Below are 17754 nucleotides of genomic sequence, written 5' to 3'. Positions count from 1 at the left end.
GCGTCCCACACCGGCTGCGCTGCGCCGCGGGAGCTCCGCGGCTTTGCTCCGCCACCGCCGCGTCCTGCCGCTGCTCCCCCTCCTCTCCACGCTGGGGGCGGGGGAATATGTTCTGCATCTTATGTCAACACCACAGCAGCGACAACCAAGCGGGGCTGCGGCTAAGGGGTCCCGGTCCCGGTCCCGGCGGCAGCTCCGGCCCGGCCCGCGCAGCCCCCACCCGCCCTTCCCGTCAGGCCCCGCGGCGGGCGCGGCGCTCCCGTCGGGCCGTGCGCGGCCGGAAGCGGAAGTGAGTGCGCTGGAAATCATGGTGCCGCTGGGGCGGGGAAGGAGCTGCCGCCGCCGCCGGGAGCTGGGTGAGCGCCGCCGGGCCGCGTCGTGGCGCCCGGGCTGGGGGCGGTGTGGCCCCAGCAGGCCCTGCGGGCGGCGGGGCGGGGGTAGCGCCGCGCTCGGGGAAGGGCCGCCCGCCCCGGCCCGCGGGGTGACAGGCCGCGGCGCACGGCCCGGCACCTGCCCCGCCGCCGCCCGGGGCCCGGTGGGGTTGTAGCCGCTGCTGCGGTGGCCGCTGCTGCGGAGCGCTGGCCCGGCCTCGAGGCGCTGCGTGTGAGGGCGGAGCGCGACCCGGGCCGGCGAGGCAGAGGCGTCTGACCCCAGCCGCCCGTCCTTCTGTTGCAGATGAGTCGCTAAGGTGCACGGTGTCGCCCTGAGAAGCGCTGAGCCATGGGGGAGAACAGCCCTGAAGGCAACGTTATCTACTATGAAGTAGAGGAAGACGATTTAACCCAGGACGATAATATGATGAGGTTTGCCGATAAAAACGGGCTGGTTTCTTCGTCATCCGGGACGGTGTATGACAGGACGACTGTTCTCATAGAACAGGACCACAGTGTGTTGGAAGACGATGAGGATGAAGGACAATGTGGTGATCACTTGCCTTTTTTGCCAGAGGGTCACGAAGAAGGATTTCATTTAATAGCAGATCATGAAGGAATGTCCCAGGGTTATGTGCAACACATTATTTCTCCAGATCAGATTCACCTAACAATAAATCCTGGTTCGACTCCTATGCCAAGAAATATTGAAGGAGCAACGCTCACTTTGCAGTCTGAATGCCCAGAAACGAAGCTTAAAGAAGTAAGTGACTGAGATCATGAATTTTATGCCTAATGTGCTTTGCCCCTGGTGGCTTTAAATGCTGTGAAGATGTTTTTTTCCTAAAGCTTTTTGCTAGAAAGCAGAAAAGATTTTGCCTTGTTCTTAAAGGTTCCTGTCAGGTGAAGTGAACTGCACTCTTAGATCCGTTGCTGCTTCTGGCTGTTGTAGTGCTTTGTGGTGGTGGGCAGAACTTTTGCTGGGTCACTTAGTGGGGTAGCAGCAAAGCTGTGAGTGTCACCAGTTTTCAGTCTTAATGCCCTAATTATTCCTGGTGAATCAGCCAGGAAGCACTTTGTGAGGTGTGGTAACACCAGGGAGTAGGAGACTGAGGTACTGAAAACGTGCTTGGGTCAGTAATGTGTGAGTTGAGTGCTCTCCTGGTTTTAGGTTGGTTGGGCAGTTGTTTCCCAAGTTCAGAGATGACTAAAAGGAAGATGGCCTCTGCTGTTCCTGCAGTTAACTGTTGTCTTGAGCTGTCAGTTAAATCCCAGACTGTTGGTGGTAGCTGAAGTGTGAAATTTAAGATTCCAAGCTTGAAATTGCTTTACTCTTTTATTGTGTCACTTGTAGAGGGATTGTCAGATGAAAGTAAGGGAAACTGTAACCTATCACTTCTTGGATTTTGAAAGTTTAAATCATTTTACCTATTTAAAATGGCAATTACCTTTAGTTCTGTCTCCCTAATGAGTTCTACCTGCATGCAAAGTGTTAAGGACTCCTGCAGGCTGAGTCTGGGTTTTTAGGCACAAAAGCAATGCAGAGCTGAGTGAAATGCCAACGTTGGGCTCTTTTTTTTGTCCTCTCTTAGTTCACTAAGGGGTGATCTGTACAAGGGTCTGGGCCAGGATCAGTGGTATCAGCTCCTTGTGTAATTGATACTTGGTATCAAAGTACTGCAGAAGTGAGCCCTTGCTGAGAAGGGAAGCTGGGTTTGAGCACTGAATAATTCAGGTGAGCAGGGAACCATTGCCACCACGTGCTGGGCAGTGAGGAGATGATGCTGCAGGAGGTCAGCTCTGCAGTTACGAAATGTCTGGCCAGAGGTTTATTCAACAAGAGAGATTTGGGCCTAAAGCACTCCTTTTGCTCAGTTATTTGTACCAGCAGCTGCTCTGTGCTACCTTGCTAGCTGCCAAGATCTCGGTTTTGTATGTCAGCCACACCAGTGTTTCATTCTCCTTTTGTGGGTACCACGTGTGCAGCTGCAGTGTCTGAGAGCAGCCTGTGCAGCTGAACAGGTGCTGCTGGCTGCATGTGCAACTCAACTGATGTTATTTCTTCTTCCCTCCTTTTAGGAAAAGCTGTACAAACCCTGGGATTTCCTAAGGAAATCCTTTATCTAAATTGATGTTTCCATCTCTTGAATGAATTTTCTGGGGTTGAGGACGAGTTACACTATGATTTTATTGCAGTTGAAATAAGCCTTAAGTGTGGATTACACTCCTCCATCTTGTAAAATTGCTTTTTGTTCTGTCTCAAATGCTGCTGTAACCACCAGCCTTTAAGGCAAATATTTAGCTGATTTTTGTGTGCAATCAGCATTTATGTGATGTGCTGCTGTTCCTAATGTGAAAAGAGAAATGCTGAGCTGCTTCACAGACCATTTTATTTCTTAAAGCATGGTGGGAGCATTGCTTCTGTCTTGCAGGATCTCTCTTAGAATGATTTCTGAAATGAAGCTTTGGCCATTGAGGGAACACTTCAAGACCTGTGAATAGCTGAACCTATCATTGCCAACTTTCCTTATGTTCACTGGCAGCTAGGAGCCAAATCCTTCACCTGTAGTTAATGTGCTCCTTTCACTTTCTAGACCTAATGTGAACACCAAGAAAGCTTAATAGGCTCCACCTGATTCTTCTGTAGTTCCTGCTCGTGTCAGACCATTTGTGTGTTACAGGAAGTGCTGTGGAGAATGCCCTGGGATGCAGATTGTAAAGTGTTAATTGCCTGCAGCCTTAAAACTCCAACAGGGAACATTTACTTCAGTACTGATACATAAATTGTACTAAATCTGATGATCCCTGGTGAAGATAATCTGCCCCTTCCTGTCTGATAAAATGGACTTTGAGATCTCGTGTCTGTGTGTTACCAATCTGTGCCCTTGGGTTTTGGCTGACTCAACACAACCAAACTTACTAATTATCTTGCTAATTACTGTAATGTCTGAATGTTTAGTGATAGCTGTTACCTGGTTGAAACTATAAATTTAGGGCAAGCTCCTTTCACTGAAATCACTTTCATTCTAATAATGCTGAGTGATTGAATAAAAATACACAGTCCTCCAAAATCTCTTCCCCTTCAAGTTACTGCTTGGTTGTTTCATTGAGGTGGTTTGTTCCATTTAAGCACTAGATGTTTGTCATCTTTGTCTTTTTACTGCCTGTGCAAAGCCAAGGGAGGATCTGGGTTTGGTGTAGTGTACCACTCCCATTGCTCGCCAGCCATGATGTTCTTGCAGCTACTCCTGATGAAATTCCCGTTGTTCTGAGAGGAGCACAACTTCCAGTACAGTGTTTTTGTACTTCCCTGACAAGTGATGAAGGCTTCCTGTGTTACTCTGTTCTCAGCTGCCAGCCGTGGCAGCAAAGAACCCTGAGTAGCAAATGCTCTTTTCTGAGGGGTGTCTGTAAAGGAAAAAAGCAGCTGTTGAGTGATGTGATGGGCAGAACCCCACAGGTGTGACACATTGGTTGGGTGCAGGTTTATCAGTTCTGGTATCAGCCTTCAGTTCAGTGTCTGTTTTTTAGGGGCAGGCTCCAGCCTTTCCTCAGCAACGTGGTGGGTGCTGTGAGATGGGTGCTTTGTGCCTTGACAGGGAGGAGAGCTGCTGGCTTGGCTCCTGCTGTGTCCTCTCCCTGACCAGCTCTTAGTACACTAAACCTGCAGGATCCTGACCCTCTTTTGTGGTCCATGTTGCCTTTCTGAACATTCCAAATCAACATCTCTTGGAACACTCTTCTACTTCTTGCCTGCCAACCATCGAGTCCTCTCTTAGACTCTGTAAACATTCTTAGAGGTTAAGATTTCACAACTGTTACAGCCATCAGTCTGCTAATTAATACTGAAGATCAGGTTATTCAGGGATATCAGTTGGCTTATTCCTTCTGTGTCATGAGAGAGAATAAGATTTAATTAAACTTGGTGACACTGGGAGGCTCTGCATGGTCTCTGCCTGCCTGTTGCAGACGCTGTGAAGGTACCAGATTCAGTTCAATGTGAAGCTCCTTCTTGGTGATGCAGATAGCTGGCTGAGAAATGTGTAGCATGGAAATCACCTTTTTGATTTGTTACACTTCAGGTGCTGACTGTCAGCAAGCACAGCAGAGAACAAAGCACAGCAAAGGCTGCTTTGGAGATAAAATGAAGTAATGTGTGGCTGATGGTTAGATTAAAGGGGATGGGGAAAGCTACAGCTCTTGTTTGAGGTGTGAATGGGAACTGGGCACGTTTTGGGGCTCAGATTGTGAAAGCACATTTCCCCTTGTCTTCCTCCTTTCTGCATAAGCAGCTCTGCCAGAAGCACCCAGGTGAAGTGCAGGTGCCACACCTGGGGACAGTGGATTGCTTCGATGGCCTCTTGGCATCCTTTCCAACTATTTTATCAGGCTTTTAGCTACAAACATTTCAAAATGTGGGGTTTTTCTTTGTCTCTTCTCTTTTCACTTGGATTGCTGTTAGTCTGTAAGGTGAGCATGCCTCCAGAATGTGCCACCCCTTCCTCATCTAGTGCAGAGAAATCTGAAGTCAGCTAAATAATTAAACAGCAATTTTGAATTTTTGGGGTTTTTTCCCCCTTTGCCTTGGAGGTCAAAATCTTGTCCGTTGTCTTTGATGTCTGACTGTAGTTCTACCCTGTCTGGATTCCAGAAATGCTTCAGAATTGTTAAGCCTGCAGCATTTTGCCCCTTAGGTGAAGCGATATCAGTGCACCTTTGAGGGCTGCCCACGCACCTACAGCACTGCCGGCAACCTGCGCACTCACCAGAAGACTCACCGTGGGGAGTACACTTTTGTCTGCAATCAAGAGGGCTGTGGCAAGGCCTTTCTTACCTCCTACAGCCTCAAAATCCACGTTCGAGTGCACACTAAGGAAAAGCCTTTTGAATGTGATGTGCAGGGCTGTGAGAAGGCGTTCAACACCCTGTACAGGTAGGCAGGCTCTGTCTCTCCAGAGCTGGCTGTCGCTGTTTGACAGCTGGCATCTACTTTTTGTTTGTGTCTGAATGGAATTGTCACCCTCCTTCCTACAGATAGAAATACAAGTCCCCTCAAAATGTGGAGTAGGGTGGCAGGACCTGTAATGACATATATAGCTTATTTATATCACAGTAGTGCTGAAAATGATGCACGAGGAACTCTCAGATCTGCTTAAGAACTTGGGAAGTGCCATCAGTTATTTCCATGAGTGACTTACCTTCACTTCCAAACACATCCAGCCTTTGATCCTGTCCTGCGTGTTTGAATAAATGGCTTTCTTGCCTCAGGGGCTGTCTCTTCCTGCAAGTCTTAAGAGGGACTTTTGTGGCATACATTTCAGGTTGAAAGCACATCAGAGGCTTCACACGGGGAAAACGTTCAACTGTGAATCGGAAGGCTGCAGTAAATACTTCACCACGCACAGCGACCTTAGGAAGCACATCCGGACACACACAGGAGAAAAGCCATTTAGGTAAGCAGATGTGGGCAGGTCTGGGGGACTTGTGCAAAGGGGCAGCTGTGCCAAAGGGCAGCTGTGACTGTGACATGAGGCAGCTATTGCTGCCCTGAGTGGAAAAACTTCTATGTGGAGGTGAAGGTGGCTGGTGTGGGGGTGTGTGTGTGCTGCAGCTCCCTCAGCTGCCGGTGTGAGTGGGTGAAATGGTTGTCTTCACAGACAAGAGTCAGGCTGTTGTTTTAAACATCAGTGTGTGGCATGATGAGCATGTTTCAGAAATGTATTTAAAAGTTGTTGTTGCTTTGCTGTAATGCAGTAAGTGTTTATTCCATGAAGAAAGCCTCCCCCCAAGATGCTGACTTCATGACTGACTCTTTACACCCTGTTCAGAGCCTTGCTCTTATCTGTGTCACACAGAGCAGCTGTTGGGAAGTCCTTGGTTCTGACACAGACTAGTGCTGGGTCTGTTCTTCAGCATGATCTAAACTTGTAACTAATGCAACAGAGGAACCTGCTGCCACTGATGCTAACCCTCCTATGATGCCTCATTTAGGTGTGAGCATGATGGCTGTGGGAAAGCTTTTGCTGCAAGCCACCACCTTAAAACACACGTCAGGACACATACTGGTAAGTCCCAGGGGCTTGTTATTTTCTTTGATGGAGCTTATTCAGTTGGTACCAACTCTCAGAATCCTCATATGTATTTATAGCTCTATATAATGTGTGACATAAGCTGAGTGGTGCAGTCAATGCTCTGGAGGGAAGGACTGTCACCCAGAGGGACCTGGGCGGCCTGAGGACTGTGCCTATGTCAACCCTGTGAAGTAACAAGGCCAGGTGCAAGCTCCTGGGCCTGAATCAAGGCAACCTCCAATACTCCATTTCTGCCTGTCAAGTCTTGAGTTTCCTACGTGTGTAGCACATGCCAGTAATAATGTGTGAGAACTTAGTGCTGTGTTCTTGTGTCAGTCCAGGTGGGGAAACAGAGGCTGTTCTCTGCAAGACTCCCAGAGATGCTGAATGTGTAAAATATGACTCGCCTAAGTGCTTTAAAAATACCTCTGCTGAAATGTTTGTAACTTTGTTTCATGTCTTTGCTGCTGCCTGTAGGGGAGAAACCTTTCTTCTGTCCCAGTAATGGCTGCGAGAAGACTTTCAGTACCCAGTACAGTCTCAAGAGTCACATGAAAGGTCACGAGAAAGGACAGTCCTATAATGCACTTCCCAATAACAACGTGTCTGAGGTTAGCAGCACTTCTCTTTCCTGTGGGCTGATCTGTTCCTCTGCTAAATTAAAACTGCAAATGATTTAGCTTTCTGGAAGTGGTTTGAAAGAGATGTTAAAAATCCTGATAGCTACCAAAATACCTTTTGCTCAGCAATATTGCTCCTTTGATTTTAGAACTGAGACCTGGGTAAAGTCAAGTCCACATGGGCAGAATTGTATGGATTCTGAAAAGGAATTGAAAGCATTTCTGACACTTAAAAATATGTAACTCAACTTTCATTCTCTCCTGTACAGGATACAAGCCACTCACTTTGTCTGAGTGACCTGAGCCTCATTTCAACAGATTCTGAGCTGCGGGAGAACTCCAATACAGTGAGTCACTGGCCTTAATTGTCCTCAAATTGACATTTGGGTTGTGCTTTTGCTGGCAGCATGCTCATCCTGTCCAGGAGAGCACAGCAGATGAGATGCTGGTGGCTGGTGGTTTGTGTGTGGCTTGTTCAAGCCTCCAGCCTGCTCTGCTTTAGGCTTTCATTCTGATGTTCTTTGGATAGAGCCATTTTTTATTGGTCTTGTAATGGGTTTAAACTGGCAGAGGGGACATTCAAACTAGATCTTAGGAAAGGGTTCTTTACAGTGACGATGGTGAGACACTGACACAGGTTGCCCAGGGAGGTTGTGGCTGCTCCCTCCCTGGAGGTGTTCAAGGCCAGATTGGATGAGGCCTTGAGGGACCTGTTCTAGTGGGAGGTGTCCCTGCCTATGGCAGGGGGTTGGAACTGAATGAGCTTTCAGTTCCCTTCCAACCTAAACCATTCTATGCTTCTGCTTTGTGTCTTGACAAAAACCCGAGTATGTTTCTTATACACCCTATTGAGCCTGCAAATGTGATCTATTATTGCTGTCTTTTTTTTCTGAGTGGTGAAACAAAATATATACATTTCTGCCTAAAAGCAGAGTGACAGAGTGAAGAGGAGAGGGATTTTCCTCCAAAACAGGCACTTTCATTCAGCCTAGCTTTAAAGGCTCTGCATGTGACTTTACTGCAATCATGTTCTTGCTCATTGATAATTGCTGTCTGAGCTGAAATTTTCCATAGAGGAAAATCATCCACTGATGAGAGAGTCATCCTTTGTGCTTTGGTGTGGAAGCAATGTGAAGCTTTTTCATCTAGTCTGTTCCTAAGGCAGGCTGAGTGACACTCCAAGATATAATCTATCTAGGGCTGGTTTGTTTCTGCTTCAGAAAAGGCCTCACAAACAACCAAGAGCAGCTTAATGTCTGTTTCTGTTTCTAACAGAGTATTACAAGAAATAAGGGTTAAACAAAATGTGGATGCAGAATAATATATTTTACTTTTGAAAGACTTATTTTACTAAGGACTTGCTCCTCATATTGATAAACTTGGTTGTGGATAATAAAACTGTCCTTTTACCTCAGGTAAGTGGAGCATGTTCAGGAATTTTTGCCTTTCCTGAAGGTGGTTGATACTTAGAGAGTTATTTCTGACATCCGTTTGTTGCCTGACTGGGACTTGTCAAAGTTTGTGGAGACCTGAGGCAAGGCACTATCTGATGTCTTCCTCTGTTTTCTGTTCACTAGACACATGGACAAGACCTTAGCACAATCTCACCAGCAAGCATCTTCGAGTCGATATTCCAGAGCCCAGACCCTGCAGGCCAGGACGACTCGCAGCAGACAGGTGCGGCTTGTGTCTGGTTTTACAGGGGCCTTTGGTCTAGAGGTGTGGAGGTAGCAGTGCTGCACTGAGCAGAAACCCACCTGCTGCCTGATAAGCTCATTGGAAAAGTCCTTGATTCAGATCTCACAAGAACTGATGTGTCTCTTTTGGCAGCTGCCTTGATGGAAGGTTTTAATGGTGACACGGACTCGGTCTCTGCTGCTCCACCATCTGCAGGAGACTCAGCGTCCTTGTCTCTTCCACTGGTCCTGCAGCTTGGCATCTCTGAGCCTTCCCACTCAGCACTACAAGCCTCAGCAGCCCCTGCTGCTCCCTCCTCCATAGGAACCAGCTCACAGCAAGCTGCATTTGGAAATCCTGCAACTGTTTTACAGTCCCCAGAAGTGCCTGTTCCTCACAGCACACAGTTTGCAGCCAGTCACCAAGACTTCCTGCAGCCCCCACCGCAGCCCCCGCCGCAGCCCATGGTGCAAGGACTTTCAGTGGTGGCTGGGGCACCTGCCCCGGCAGCGCCTGGTGCTGCTGAGCCCCTGCCAGCTATGGTTCAGACTGTGCCTGTTGGTGCAAACCCTGTTCTGACCAGTAACCCGACCATAACCATTACTCCTTCCCAGAGCACTGCTATCCTGCAGTCCAGCATTGTCATGGGAGAGCAGAACTTGCAATGGATCTTAAACGGTGCCACTGGTTCCCCACAAAGCCAAGAACAAATGGTGAGTGCGTGCAGAAGGGCCTTGAGCTCTTCCTCCTAGAGCCCTTGCTCCTGAAAAGGGAAAGGATCAAACTTGGAACTGTAAGCCACAAGCTGAGATGCAGTGTTGTGGAATGCCTGTCACATTAATGTGTGTAGAACCCTAAAGCAGGCAGAGAAATGAATAGAAAATAGAGTACTGAAGAAAGTCTTGAGCCAGTCACAGACTTGTCACAGCAGGCAACAGCTTGCTTTATCCAAGACAATACCACATGGCCTGAGAACATATCTAGGGTTTAATCAGTTTGAGAGCAGAGAGTCCCCATGCTTTGTTCTCTATGAAATCTGGAGTGTGAGGAGTCCCCATGCTGTGTTCTCTGGGAAATCTGGAGAGCTGAGCCCTCATGCTTTGTTCTCTGGGAAATCTGGAGAGCAGAGAGCCCCCATGCTGTGTTCTCTTGAAAAATCTGCAGAGCTGAGCCCTCATGCTTCAGCTCTGGGAATACTTTTGCCAGTTGTAGACTTTCTCAGCTGCAGATGGTCAGCATTGAATAGCTGCAGGGATAACTTTAAGAATTCAGTTGTCAGAATCCCCAGGCTGTGTAAATGAGGGTGGGGTGTGGAGGGTGGCTGCTCCCTATGGTTAGGACTACTGAAACAATAACTGAGTTCTGGGATGGCCACAGCATGGCTCAGAACCAAGCTAAATGCTACCATTTTGAATTAATTCTCCTGTGTACTGTCTCTGGAATATGTGTGCAGCTGTTTTCTTTTGATTGCAGTTTTTCAGACTTAGAACAACAAAAAATTGATTGGAATCGACTCAGATGTTTTTTTTTCCTCTTTTTTTTCCCTTTAAAGCCACAAGTTCCAAAAGTAGTGGAAAAGGTTTTTTTTACCACCGCATTACCAGTAGCTGGCAGCACAGGTAAGCCTGGCTCTGAACTTGCTTTTCTTTGCCCCCCCATCCCCTCTTTCTCTCACTGTAGCACATTTAGCTTGATCAGCATTTGTGGTGGTTTTGTTGCTTGCAAAAATGTTGAAGAAAATCCTTTCTTTTTTCTACTTTCTGAGGTTTGAAGTGCAGTCTGCTGTAGACATATAGGTTTGTGCTGAGCTCTGTCCTGTGAGAGTTTCTCCAATGACTTTAAGATAATCAAGTTCACAAATTAGATCCAGTAGCCATAAAAAATTTGTATTTTAGTGGAGCTCACAGAGAGGAATAAAGTGCAGTGTTGTAGCATCTTCACGAGTTGGTGCTTAGGGACTTGGGGGGTTGAACACTGCTCTTCATTTGATTTGATGCCGTAACAGTTGCAGTAGTTGTCAGAGAAGAGACATTCTACTGTGTAAAAATATTAGATCAGACTTCTAATGCCTGGGTGCAGACTGAAAAGGTTTCTTATGCTCATTTCTCACGGCAGAGAGTACCTGCCACTTTCTTCTTATTGATCATCTGCTGGAGGTGTTTGTTGTGCTTGAACAAAGCAACAGCTAATCTCTGCTGCCAGGGGCACACGATCTCATTTACCAAAGGTGATTTGTCTCTCCCTGCTGTGAAATGATGTAGTTCCGTTGTGTTTTGTCTTTGTCTCACCTTCAGGAAGCCCTGTTCAGCAGATTGGTCTCAGTGTTCCTGTCATTATTATCAAGCAGGAGGAGGCCTGCCAGTGTCAGTGTGCCTGCCGAGACTCTGCCAAGGACAAAGCCACTGTTAAGAAGGAATGTTCTTCACCTGATTCTAAAGCTTTGGAGCAGCCAGCTCCCCAGCTGCAGCCTCAGACCTTCCCTTCCCCTTCTCCTTCGTGTGGGCAGAGCAGTCAGATAGTGACCCCTTCAGACTCGCAGACTGAAACGTTAAGTGCCATGGATGTCTCAGACTTCCTGTCCCTCCAGAGCCCTGACACTCCCTCTAACATAATTCCAATCGAAGCACTACTGCAGGGTGAGGAAGAAATTGGTTTGAATAGCAGCTTCTCCAAGTGAAGATGTTCCAGATTTCCTTTTGCACCTGGAGGGTAAAACCCCTTCTCCTTAGAAGCAGAAACTGAAGGATCGATTCTTTCTTTGTTTTTTAGCTCCCTCTTTGGAAGTTTTTGTGGCTTATTTCTGCTTCACAGATGTCATCTTAGTCACGTCCCAGGTACATCCATCTTTGAGAATCTATCTTAAAAAAAAGGTAAAAAAAAAAGGAAAAAAAAAAAGCTAAGTTATATATGAACTGTTTTGGCTGCACTGTCTGTCACTTTTGCTTGTCATATGTGAACACAGAAGTTAAAAAGTTACTTGTGTGCAAAAAAAAATGATTTTTAAAAAGAAAAAGGGGGGGTTAGTTTGTCTCCAATTGCACATCACTTAATGTTTGGGTTAAAGGTACTGGCAGCAAGTGGGTCTTTGTTACAACTCCTTGGGTCTGTGATTTTTCTCTGTCTCTTATGTCTGATGCTAACCATGCACTACGAGGGGAGCCTGGGAGAGGACTTTGCTGTGGTAGGAGCTGACATTACTGTAGCAGATGGTTTATCTGCAGTTGAATTGAAATGGAATTGTCACGTCACTGAGTAGTGGGAGCTGATGTTGAGGTTTGCTTTGTGCTAATGCTGTTACTGAAGCCTACAGAAGCTTTTTGGGGAGTCCTTTCAGGAGAGCACAAGTGCCTTGTGTTCCTGACAGCACAAGTTTCTTGTGTTCATTTAATTTCATTAGGACTTAGGAGTGTGGTGGCAAACCCTGTTTCACAGCATGGAAACACAGCTGGAGCCCTGGCTTCCTTAGGCTTAGGAGCTTGTCTGCTTCTCTTTGGAAGGGTGCAGTGAGTCCCAGGGGTAGGCAGCTTGGTGTCTGCTGCTCTTCTGATTCGTTTGGCTCTGTTCAGAAACAAGTCACCCTCTTAACTCCTGCGACTGTTTCAATCAGGAGCACGGTGCCTTTGCTGGTTACTCTCATCTTTTGTCAAGAGCAGCTCTAGGGAAATGTTCAGAATGATTCAATTCCGTTTGAATTCAGTGAGTCTCTCCTTCAGCTGTCCAGAAATGCTTCCTTTTTTTTTTCCTGTTAAACTGTATCATTTCTGCCTCCACCCTACTGCAATGCCAGCTTTTTGTGCACGGGGCTATTTCTTGACTAAAAGATGTTACACAACATAGTAGTTTTTTCTTTCATATCAAACTGAGAGTCTCTATTCTAACCTACTCAGGGTAAATAAAACACAACCCCCTCTCCCCTTCCACCAAAAAGCCTGTAATGTTGCAATAAATGCAGTCTCATTCTAAATGGTTTATTTATGCTGCATTATTTTAAAAGATGTAATTTTATAGTGTTTTATCCATCTTTCTGGCTTTGGCTGTCAGTCTCTTATGTTAAAAGAAAGAATATTAAATAGTCTTTATTCAGTTTACAGTGTTGTCATTAGTGAGATGCAAAGCTAACGACTGTAGAGCCAATTAGCCTGGAGTCTCTCTCTGTGCGCCAGGTTTAGCAACTCAGACTCCAGTGGGTAGAGATGTGTCCCTGGGTGTTTGATCAGAGCTGCCCTCTCTACCTGCTGGAGGGAGTGGCAGGAGTGCAACCAGCCCCCCAGGGTGACCAGCAGCCTTACCAACACTGTTGTCACGTCCCAGCTGGGACAGTGGCTTTGGCCATCTCCTGCTGTTCCCTTGTGAGTGCGCTGCGGTGGCACAGCTGGGAGCAGGCTGCAGGAAGATGGTTTTTCACCTCTGTCAGCTGGCTGCCAGCTGCCCAGAGCAGCAGGGCAAAATCCTACCCTGTTGGGGTGGGTGTGTGTGAGGAGAGGCCATGCAGAGGATGCTGTGTCTCTGCCAGGGCAGAGTGCTCCATTTGGTAATTGTGGTGAGGATTGCGGTGAGAGCTTGGTGGCAGCAGCTGAGCTGGAAACAGGCTGATTGTGTTCCCTTGCTACTTGTGTTTCCTCTGGGGGTGTGTTGGTGTGTGGTGCAGTGCTGTCCCAGCGGGGAGGTGGGCCCTGCACCCCGAAAAGCAGATTAATGAAGTGGTTTGTGTTTTGGCCCTGCAGTGGTGATCCCTGCAGAGGGCAGAGAAATGGTGGCCTCCTTTGGTTTTCTCCTTCATTTTGTGCTGCAGTTTGGTTGCAGAGCAGCAAGAACTGCCTTGAACACAAAAGAAATTGTCTCAAGCCTGTGTGGCTGGGATTGTCCTGGTGGGATGATTCCTTTGCGAGCTCTGGTAGAGCTCTGCTTCAGAGGAGTGTGAGTGGTGCCTGGAACCATGGGGGTTCCCCTGAAGCAGAGCTCACTGCAAGAGGCCTCACAGCCTTCTCATAGCACAGCATGACAGTGATGGTTGAGGTTCAGAGGGTTTATGAGTGTGAGATTCTGCTAGTGCAGGAGCATGCAGATCCCCCTGTAGTGCTGGGGTTTTCTCTGATGGGATGAGGGTACCAGACGAGATGAAATGGTGACAGCTGGGGGATTTAGCAACCTCTGCAGAGCCATGCTGTCCTTCAGGGAGATGTTTTTCAGTGTTAGTTTTGCTACTTGTGACTTAGTCCAGGTAAAACAAGCTTCTGGTTGTGGCAGGTAGCATCTTTAGAATACTCCTTTGTGATACAAATTAGTAGAAGTTTCTGCCACAGGCTTTAGAAGCTGGCCTGGGAGCACAGCGATGGGCAGCAGGGTGGTGCTGCAGGTGTCCTACCAGAGCACATGCCAGAGGATAACCTCTGTTGTTTTCTGATGGTGTGCTCCAAGTTTAATTGTCACTTTTAGGTCTGTAGGGTTTGTTGTTAACCTCTTGCATGTGCATCTGACAGGCTGCAATTTAGATGAAACTAATTAGAGCTGGTAAGGAGGTCAGAGGAGTGTGGCTGAAGGCACAGGCTGCTGCATCACAAACCACACATTCCACCCCACTGTGCTGTACAGATGTGTGCTTTTGCTGTCCAGCTGTTGGTCTGCTTCCCAGAGTGTTCCATGCTGCATGTCTGGCAGGGGACATTTCATCATCCCTGAGGCTGCTGGGGTGGCTGTGAATACACTGGGATGGGAAAGATCCCCGAGTGGCTGGTAAGGGATGGCAGTCACAGCAAAGCCCTGGGATTTCTCAGTGGCAGGGAGCTTTGTGTCCTCTCCCCCTTGCTACCCCAGCATCTAGAACATTCACAATAGCATCTTTAGTAAAGGGGAGCTTCCTCTGTTGCAGATGTGGGATTCACAGAAAGAGCCTCTGAGAACTATCTGCCCTTCCTCTTCAAAGCCTCCACGTCATGAAGCCCTTTAGTTATCAATCAGACAGCAAAGCTGCTCTGCTCTGGGTCATTCTGTGTTAAAAGTGTTGTTGTTTTGTGGCTCATGGGGATTTGCTTGGTTACCTGTGCTGTCTAGACAGGGGTGCAGAAGCTCGAAGGTGTAGAATGGATCAAATTACCAACATGAGTAGCTCTGGTCACCACACAGTGATTTGACATGCAGTTAGAGGCTGTAGAAGTTGCTTCTCATGCTCGTAGGTGGTAGAGGGCTGGGAGATCAGCACTGTTTGAATGCTGGTACTGAATTCTATAGAACAAAGTACGAACTGGGCACTTGTGTCATGCTGACTGTGTCCAGACTAGTTTGCAGAACCTCATACTGATATCTAAAATGCACTTTAGGTTATTTTGTCTTTAACCCAATTGCTGCAATTTCTTTTGTATATACTTTCACAAAGTTTATTTTTGCTCTGAGTAAAAGTTAACAGGGGTGTGCAAAGATGAGCACTTAACTTGGTGCAATACTTGTAGCTGGAGATCATTGTCCCACGTGGTCTGTCTGTGTCTGTCGCTGGAGTAGATGTAGTCAGTAGCTCAGTGATGTCCTGCCCCTCCCTGTCTGACCCCAGAGAAATTATGCACCATTAGCAAACGTCCAATCTATGCAAATACTCCTGAGAGCACTGTGCTTTGCAGCCTTTTCTCTCATGCTTTCTGGGGGGCTGCTTGTCACTTCTGTTGGATGCGGCCAAGGTTCTGGTCTCTGTCTCCCTTCTCCCTTGTCCTCTGTTCTGCTCTGCCACGCCAGTACCAACAGAAGTGACAAGTGGTTCTGAAACAGGCATGTTGCACCTTTGAAATTTCTCTTTGAGATCGTTCTTGATGTCGTTACCTGCCTTACTTCACGGGGGATGGTGCTCCTGCAGCCATCTGGGGTGTTGTGTTTGCAGTGGCAGCAGCATTGTTAAACTGTTTACAGAACTCTGCCTGTGCTGGCTGTAAATGCAGCTTGGTTGGCCTGGGGGGGCTGCTGGGGAGATGAGTTAAAGGGGTAATTTGTCTTGGACTTGACTGGAGCTGAAAAGCTGTTCCTGATTTGGGGGGAGCATGGCTGGCAGCTGAAAAGAGAGGCAGCCAGGTCCATGGTGTAGAGGACATTCTGGTGTCACCTTGATTCTGCTGCTCACTGGCCAAGAGACCTCGGGCAAGTCACTTGACCTCTCCGTGCCTTGGTTCCTCCCTATGAAATGAGGACAATGAACTTGTCTTTATCAACTGCTCCGTGATGCACGGGTGGGACGTCCTTGGCACTGGTGATCTGAGGTAGCTGGGCAGAGCTGCTCGAGTCAGTTTGGGCTGTAAGGCAAAAAGAAACCCAACCAGAAAGATATCTTTAAGAGACCCTGTGAGTTCTGATCACGAGTTTCTAATTGCAAACTGTTTTTTGTTCCATAACACATTTTGGAAACAACATCCAACCCATTTTTTTTTAATACCTGTTACCTATAGTTGATACTCATGGACAGGGCTGAACTTTGAACCTTTTTTGTGTCTTTGTCTTTTAAGCTGTCCTCTGTCCTAGAAGTTGGATTCTGTCTGCACTGAGAAATGCAAATTAAACTGGATATTTATGTAGTGGTGTGTTCAGAGTCTGTGTGCGTTCTTGGGACTGGCGTAACAATCCCACACCACGCCCTCGCTGGTGTGCAAGCTGGCCAAAATTTGGTTCATTATGCAGTGTACACTTTCAACTAAATGCAGTTTCTACTTTTTCTTACATTTTTTTCACAAGATCTTTTTCAGCAGAACCAAGGGTATGGTGGTTTTGTTTTTCAGTCCCCCAGTCACAGGAGTTGGTGTTCCTTGCTGTGTAGCTTTGTGCCCTTTGCTCGCTTGCTGACCCAGAGCTGTCTGGCCCTAGTTCTGGAGAGGTGGAGTTGTGGTTGTGTGACGGAGCAGCAGCAGGCAGGGACCTGCAGGCCTGAGCCTTGGGTGGGGTTTGGGTTGTCCCCAGTGCTGGTGGCTGTGGGTGCCAGCCTGGGAAGTGCAGGAGAGCTGCGAGTGGTGCCCGCTGGTGCCGTGTCGTGTGGGCATGCATGGGGAACTGGGCAGTGGAGATGCCAAAAGAGCCCCAGTTTTACAAGAATGTGTGTGTGATGTTCAAAGGAATTTATTTAACTATGAAACATGGGAACAAATGTGCTTACATTGAGCAATGTGAAGTTGTTAGTTACCCGTACAGTACTTCCAAAGGAAGAGCATCTCCAAAACCCCAAAAAAGAGAAAAAGAAGAAAAAAAAAAAAAAAGAAGTAAATATGAATTTGTATTTTTTTGAAGAATGTAAAATGTGAAATAATGGTGTTTGCTTAATTGCTCATTTTGTATGGAGTTAATATTGTACTTTGAAATATCTGCAAAGAAGTGGAAATTATTAACTTTTTTTGGAATTGAAAGCAATATTAATACTAATGGAATCCTAATTAAATGCTTATTTAAATTTCGTGTTAGGAGTCATTCCTAAGAGTATTTATACATGATATGGGGGGGATGAGTGTGGGTATCCCCCTTCCCCTGCCCCTTTTGGACAGACCAAGACATGTCATTTCCCTTGGCAGGCTCCTTCCTCCTTACCAAGTGACCTTCAGCAGCTCTGTCTCCTCAGGTTGAGGAGATACTGATATTAGGAGGAAGTTCTTTGCCACAGAGAGCGATTTGCGTTGGAATGGGCTGCCCAGGGAGGTGGTGGAGTTGCCACCCCTGGAGGTGTTTAAAAGACTGGGTGGAGCACTTAGGGTCATGGTCTACTTGATTGGATAGGACTGGGTGAAAGGTTGGACTGGCTGAGCTTGGAGGTCTGCTTGATTCTGTGATTCTAGGAGTTAGAGCAGATGCTGGGAATCTGCATTGCCCATCCCCAAACCTCCAGCCTGGGGCACTTGGAGCTTGTTCAGGGCTCTGATTTCAGGCCTGCAGTTAGCAACAGAGGCTGAAGGTACCTACAGAGCCACAGGCCTAGCTTGTGTGCTCCCCTGCCCCAGTAAATCAGGTCAGTCATTAACTAGCCCTGATCCTGCTAAGGAGGAGTCAGCACTTGAGCCA

At 47.4% G+C, this 17754-nt stretch overlaps 1 protein-coding gene across 1 annotated transcript; it reads left to right on the top strand.

The window, feature by feature from the left end:
- The first annotated feature begins 267 nt into the window (after positions 1-267).
- On the top strand, positions 268-17152 carry MTF1 (metal regulatory transcription factor 1). Its single transcript, XM_064172415.1, has 11 exons — positions 268-356; positions 676-1134; positions 5066-5304; positions 5693-5824; positions 6363-6436; positions 6920-7053; positions 7332-7409; positions 8640-8739; positions 8893-9452; positions 10292-10358; positions 11034-17152. Exons 2-11 carry the CDS (start codon positions 721-723, stop codon positions 11414-11416), a joined length of 2181 nt encoding a protein of 726 aa, XP_064028485.1. The 5' UTR covers positions 268-356; positions 676-720; the 3' UTR covers positions 11417-17152.
- The last annotated feature ends 602 nt before the right edge of the window (positions 17153-17754 follow it).

This window comes from Pogoniulus pusillus, chromosome 37, assembly GCF_015220805.1.
Source record: "Pogoniulus pusillus isolate bPogPus1 chromosome 37, bPogPus1.pri, whole genome shotgun sequence".
Taxonomy (NCBI): domain Eukaryota; kingdom Metazoa; phylum Chordata; class Aves; order Piciformes; family Lybiidae; genus Pogoniulus; species Pogoniulus pusillus.
This window is presented reverse-complemented; position numbering and strand designations above follow the sequence as displayed.

Coding starts and splice junctions, on each gene's coding strand:
- MTF1 (XM_064172415.1), top strand. CDS start 721: ATGGGGGAGAACAGCCCTGAAGGCAACGTTATCTACTATGAAGTAGAG. Junction 9,453..10,291: donor CACAAAGCCAAGAACAAATG/GTGAGTGCGTGC, acceptor TTCCCTTTAAAG/CCACAAGTTCCAAAAGTAGT. Junction 10,359..11,033: donor ACCAGTAGCTGGCAGCACAG/GTAAGCCTGGCT, acceptor TCTCACCTTCAG/GAAGCCCTGTTCAGCAGATT.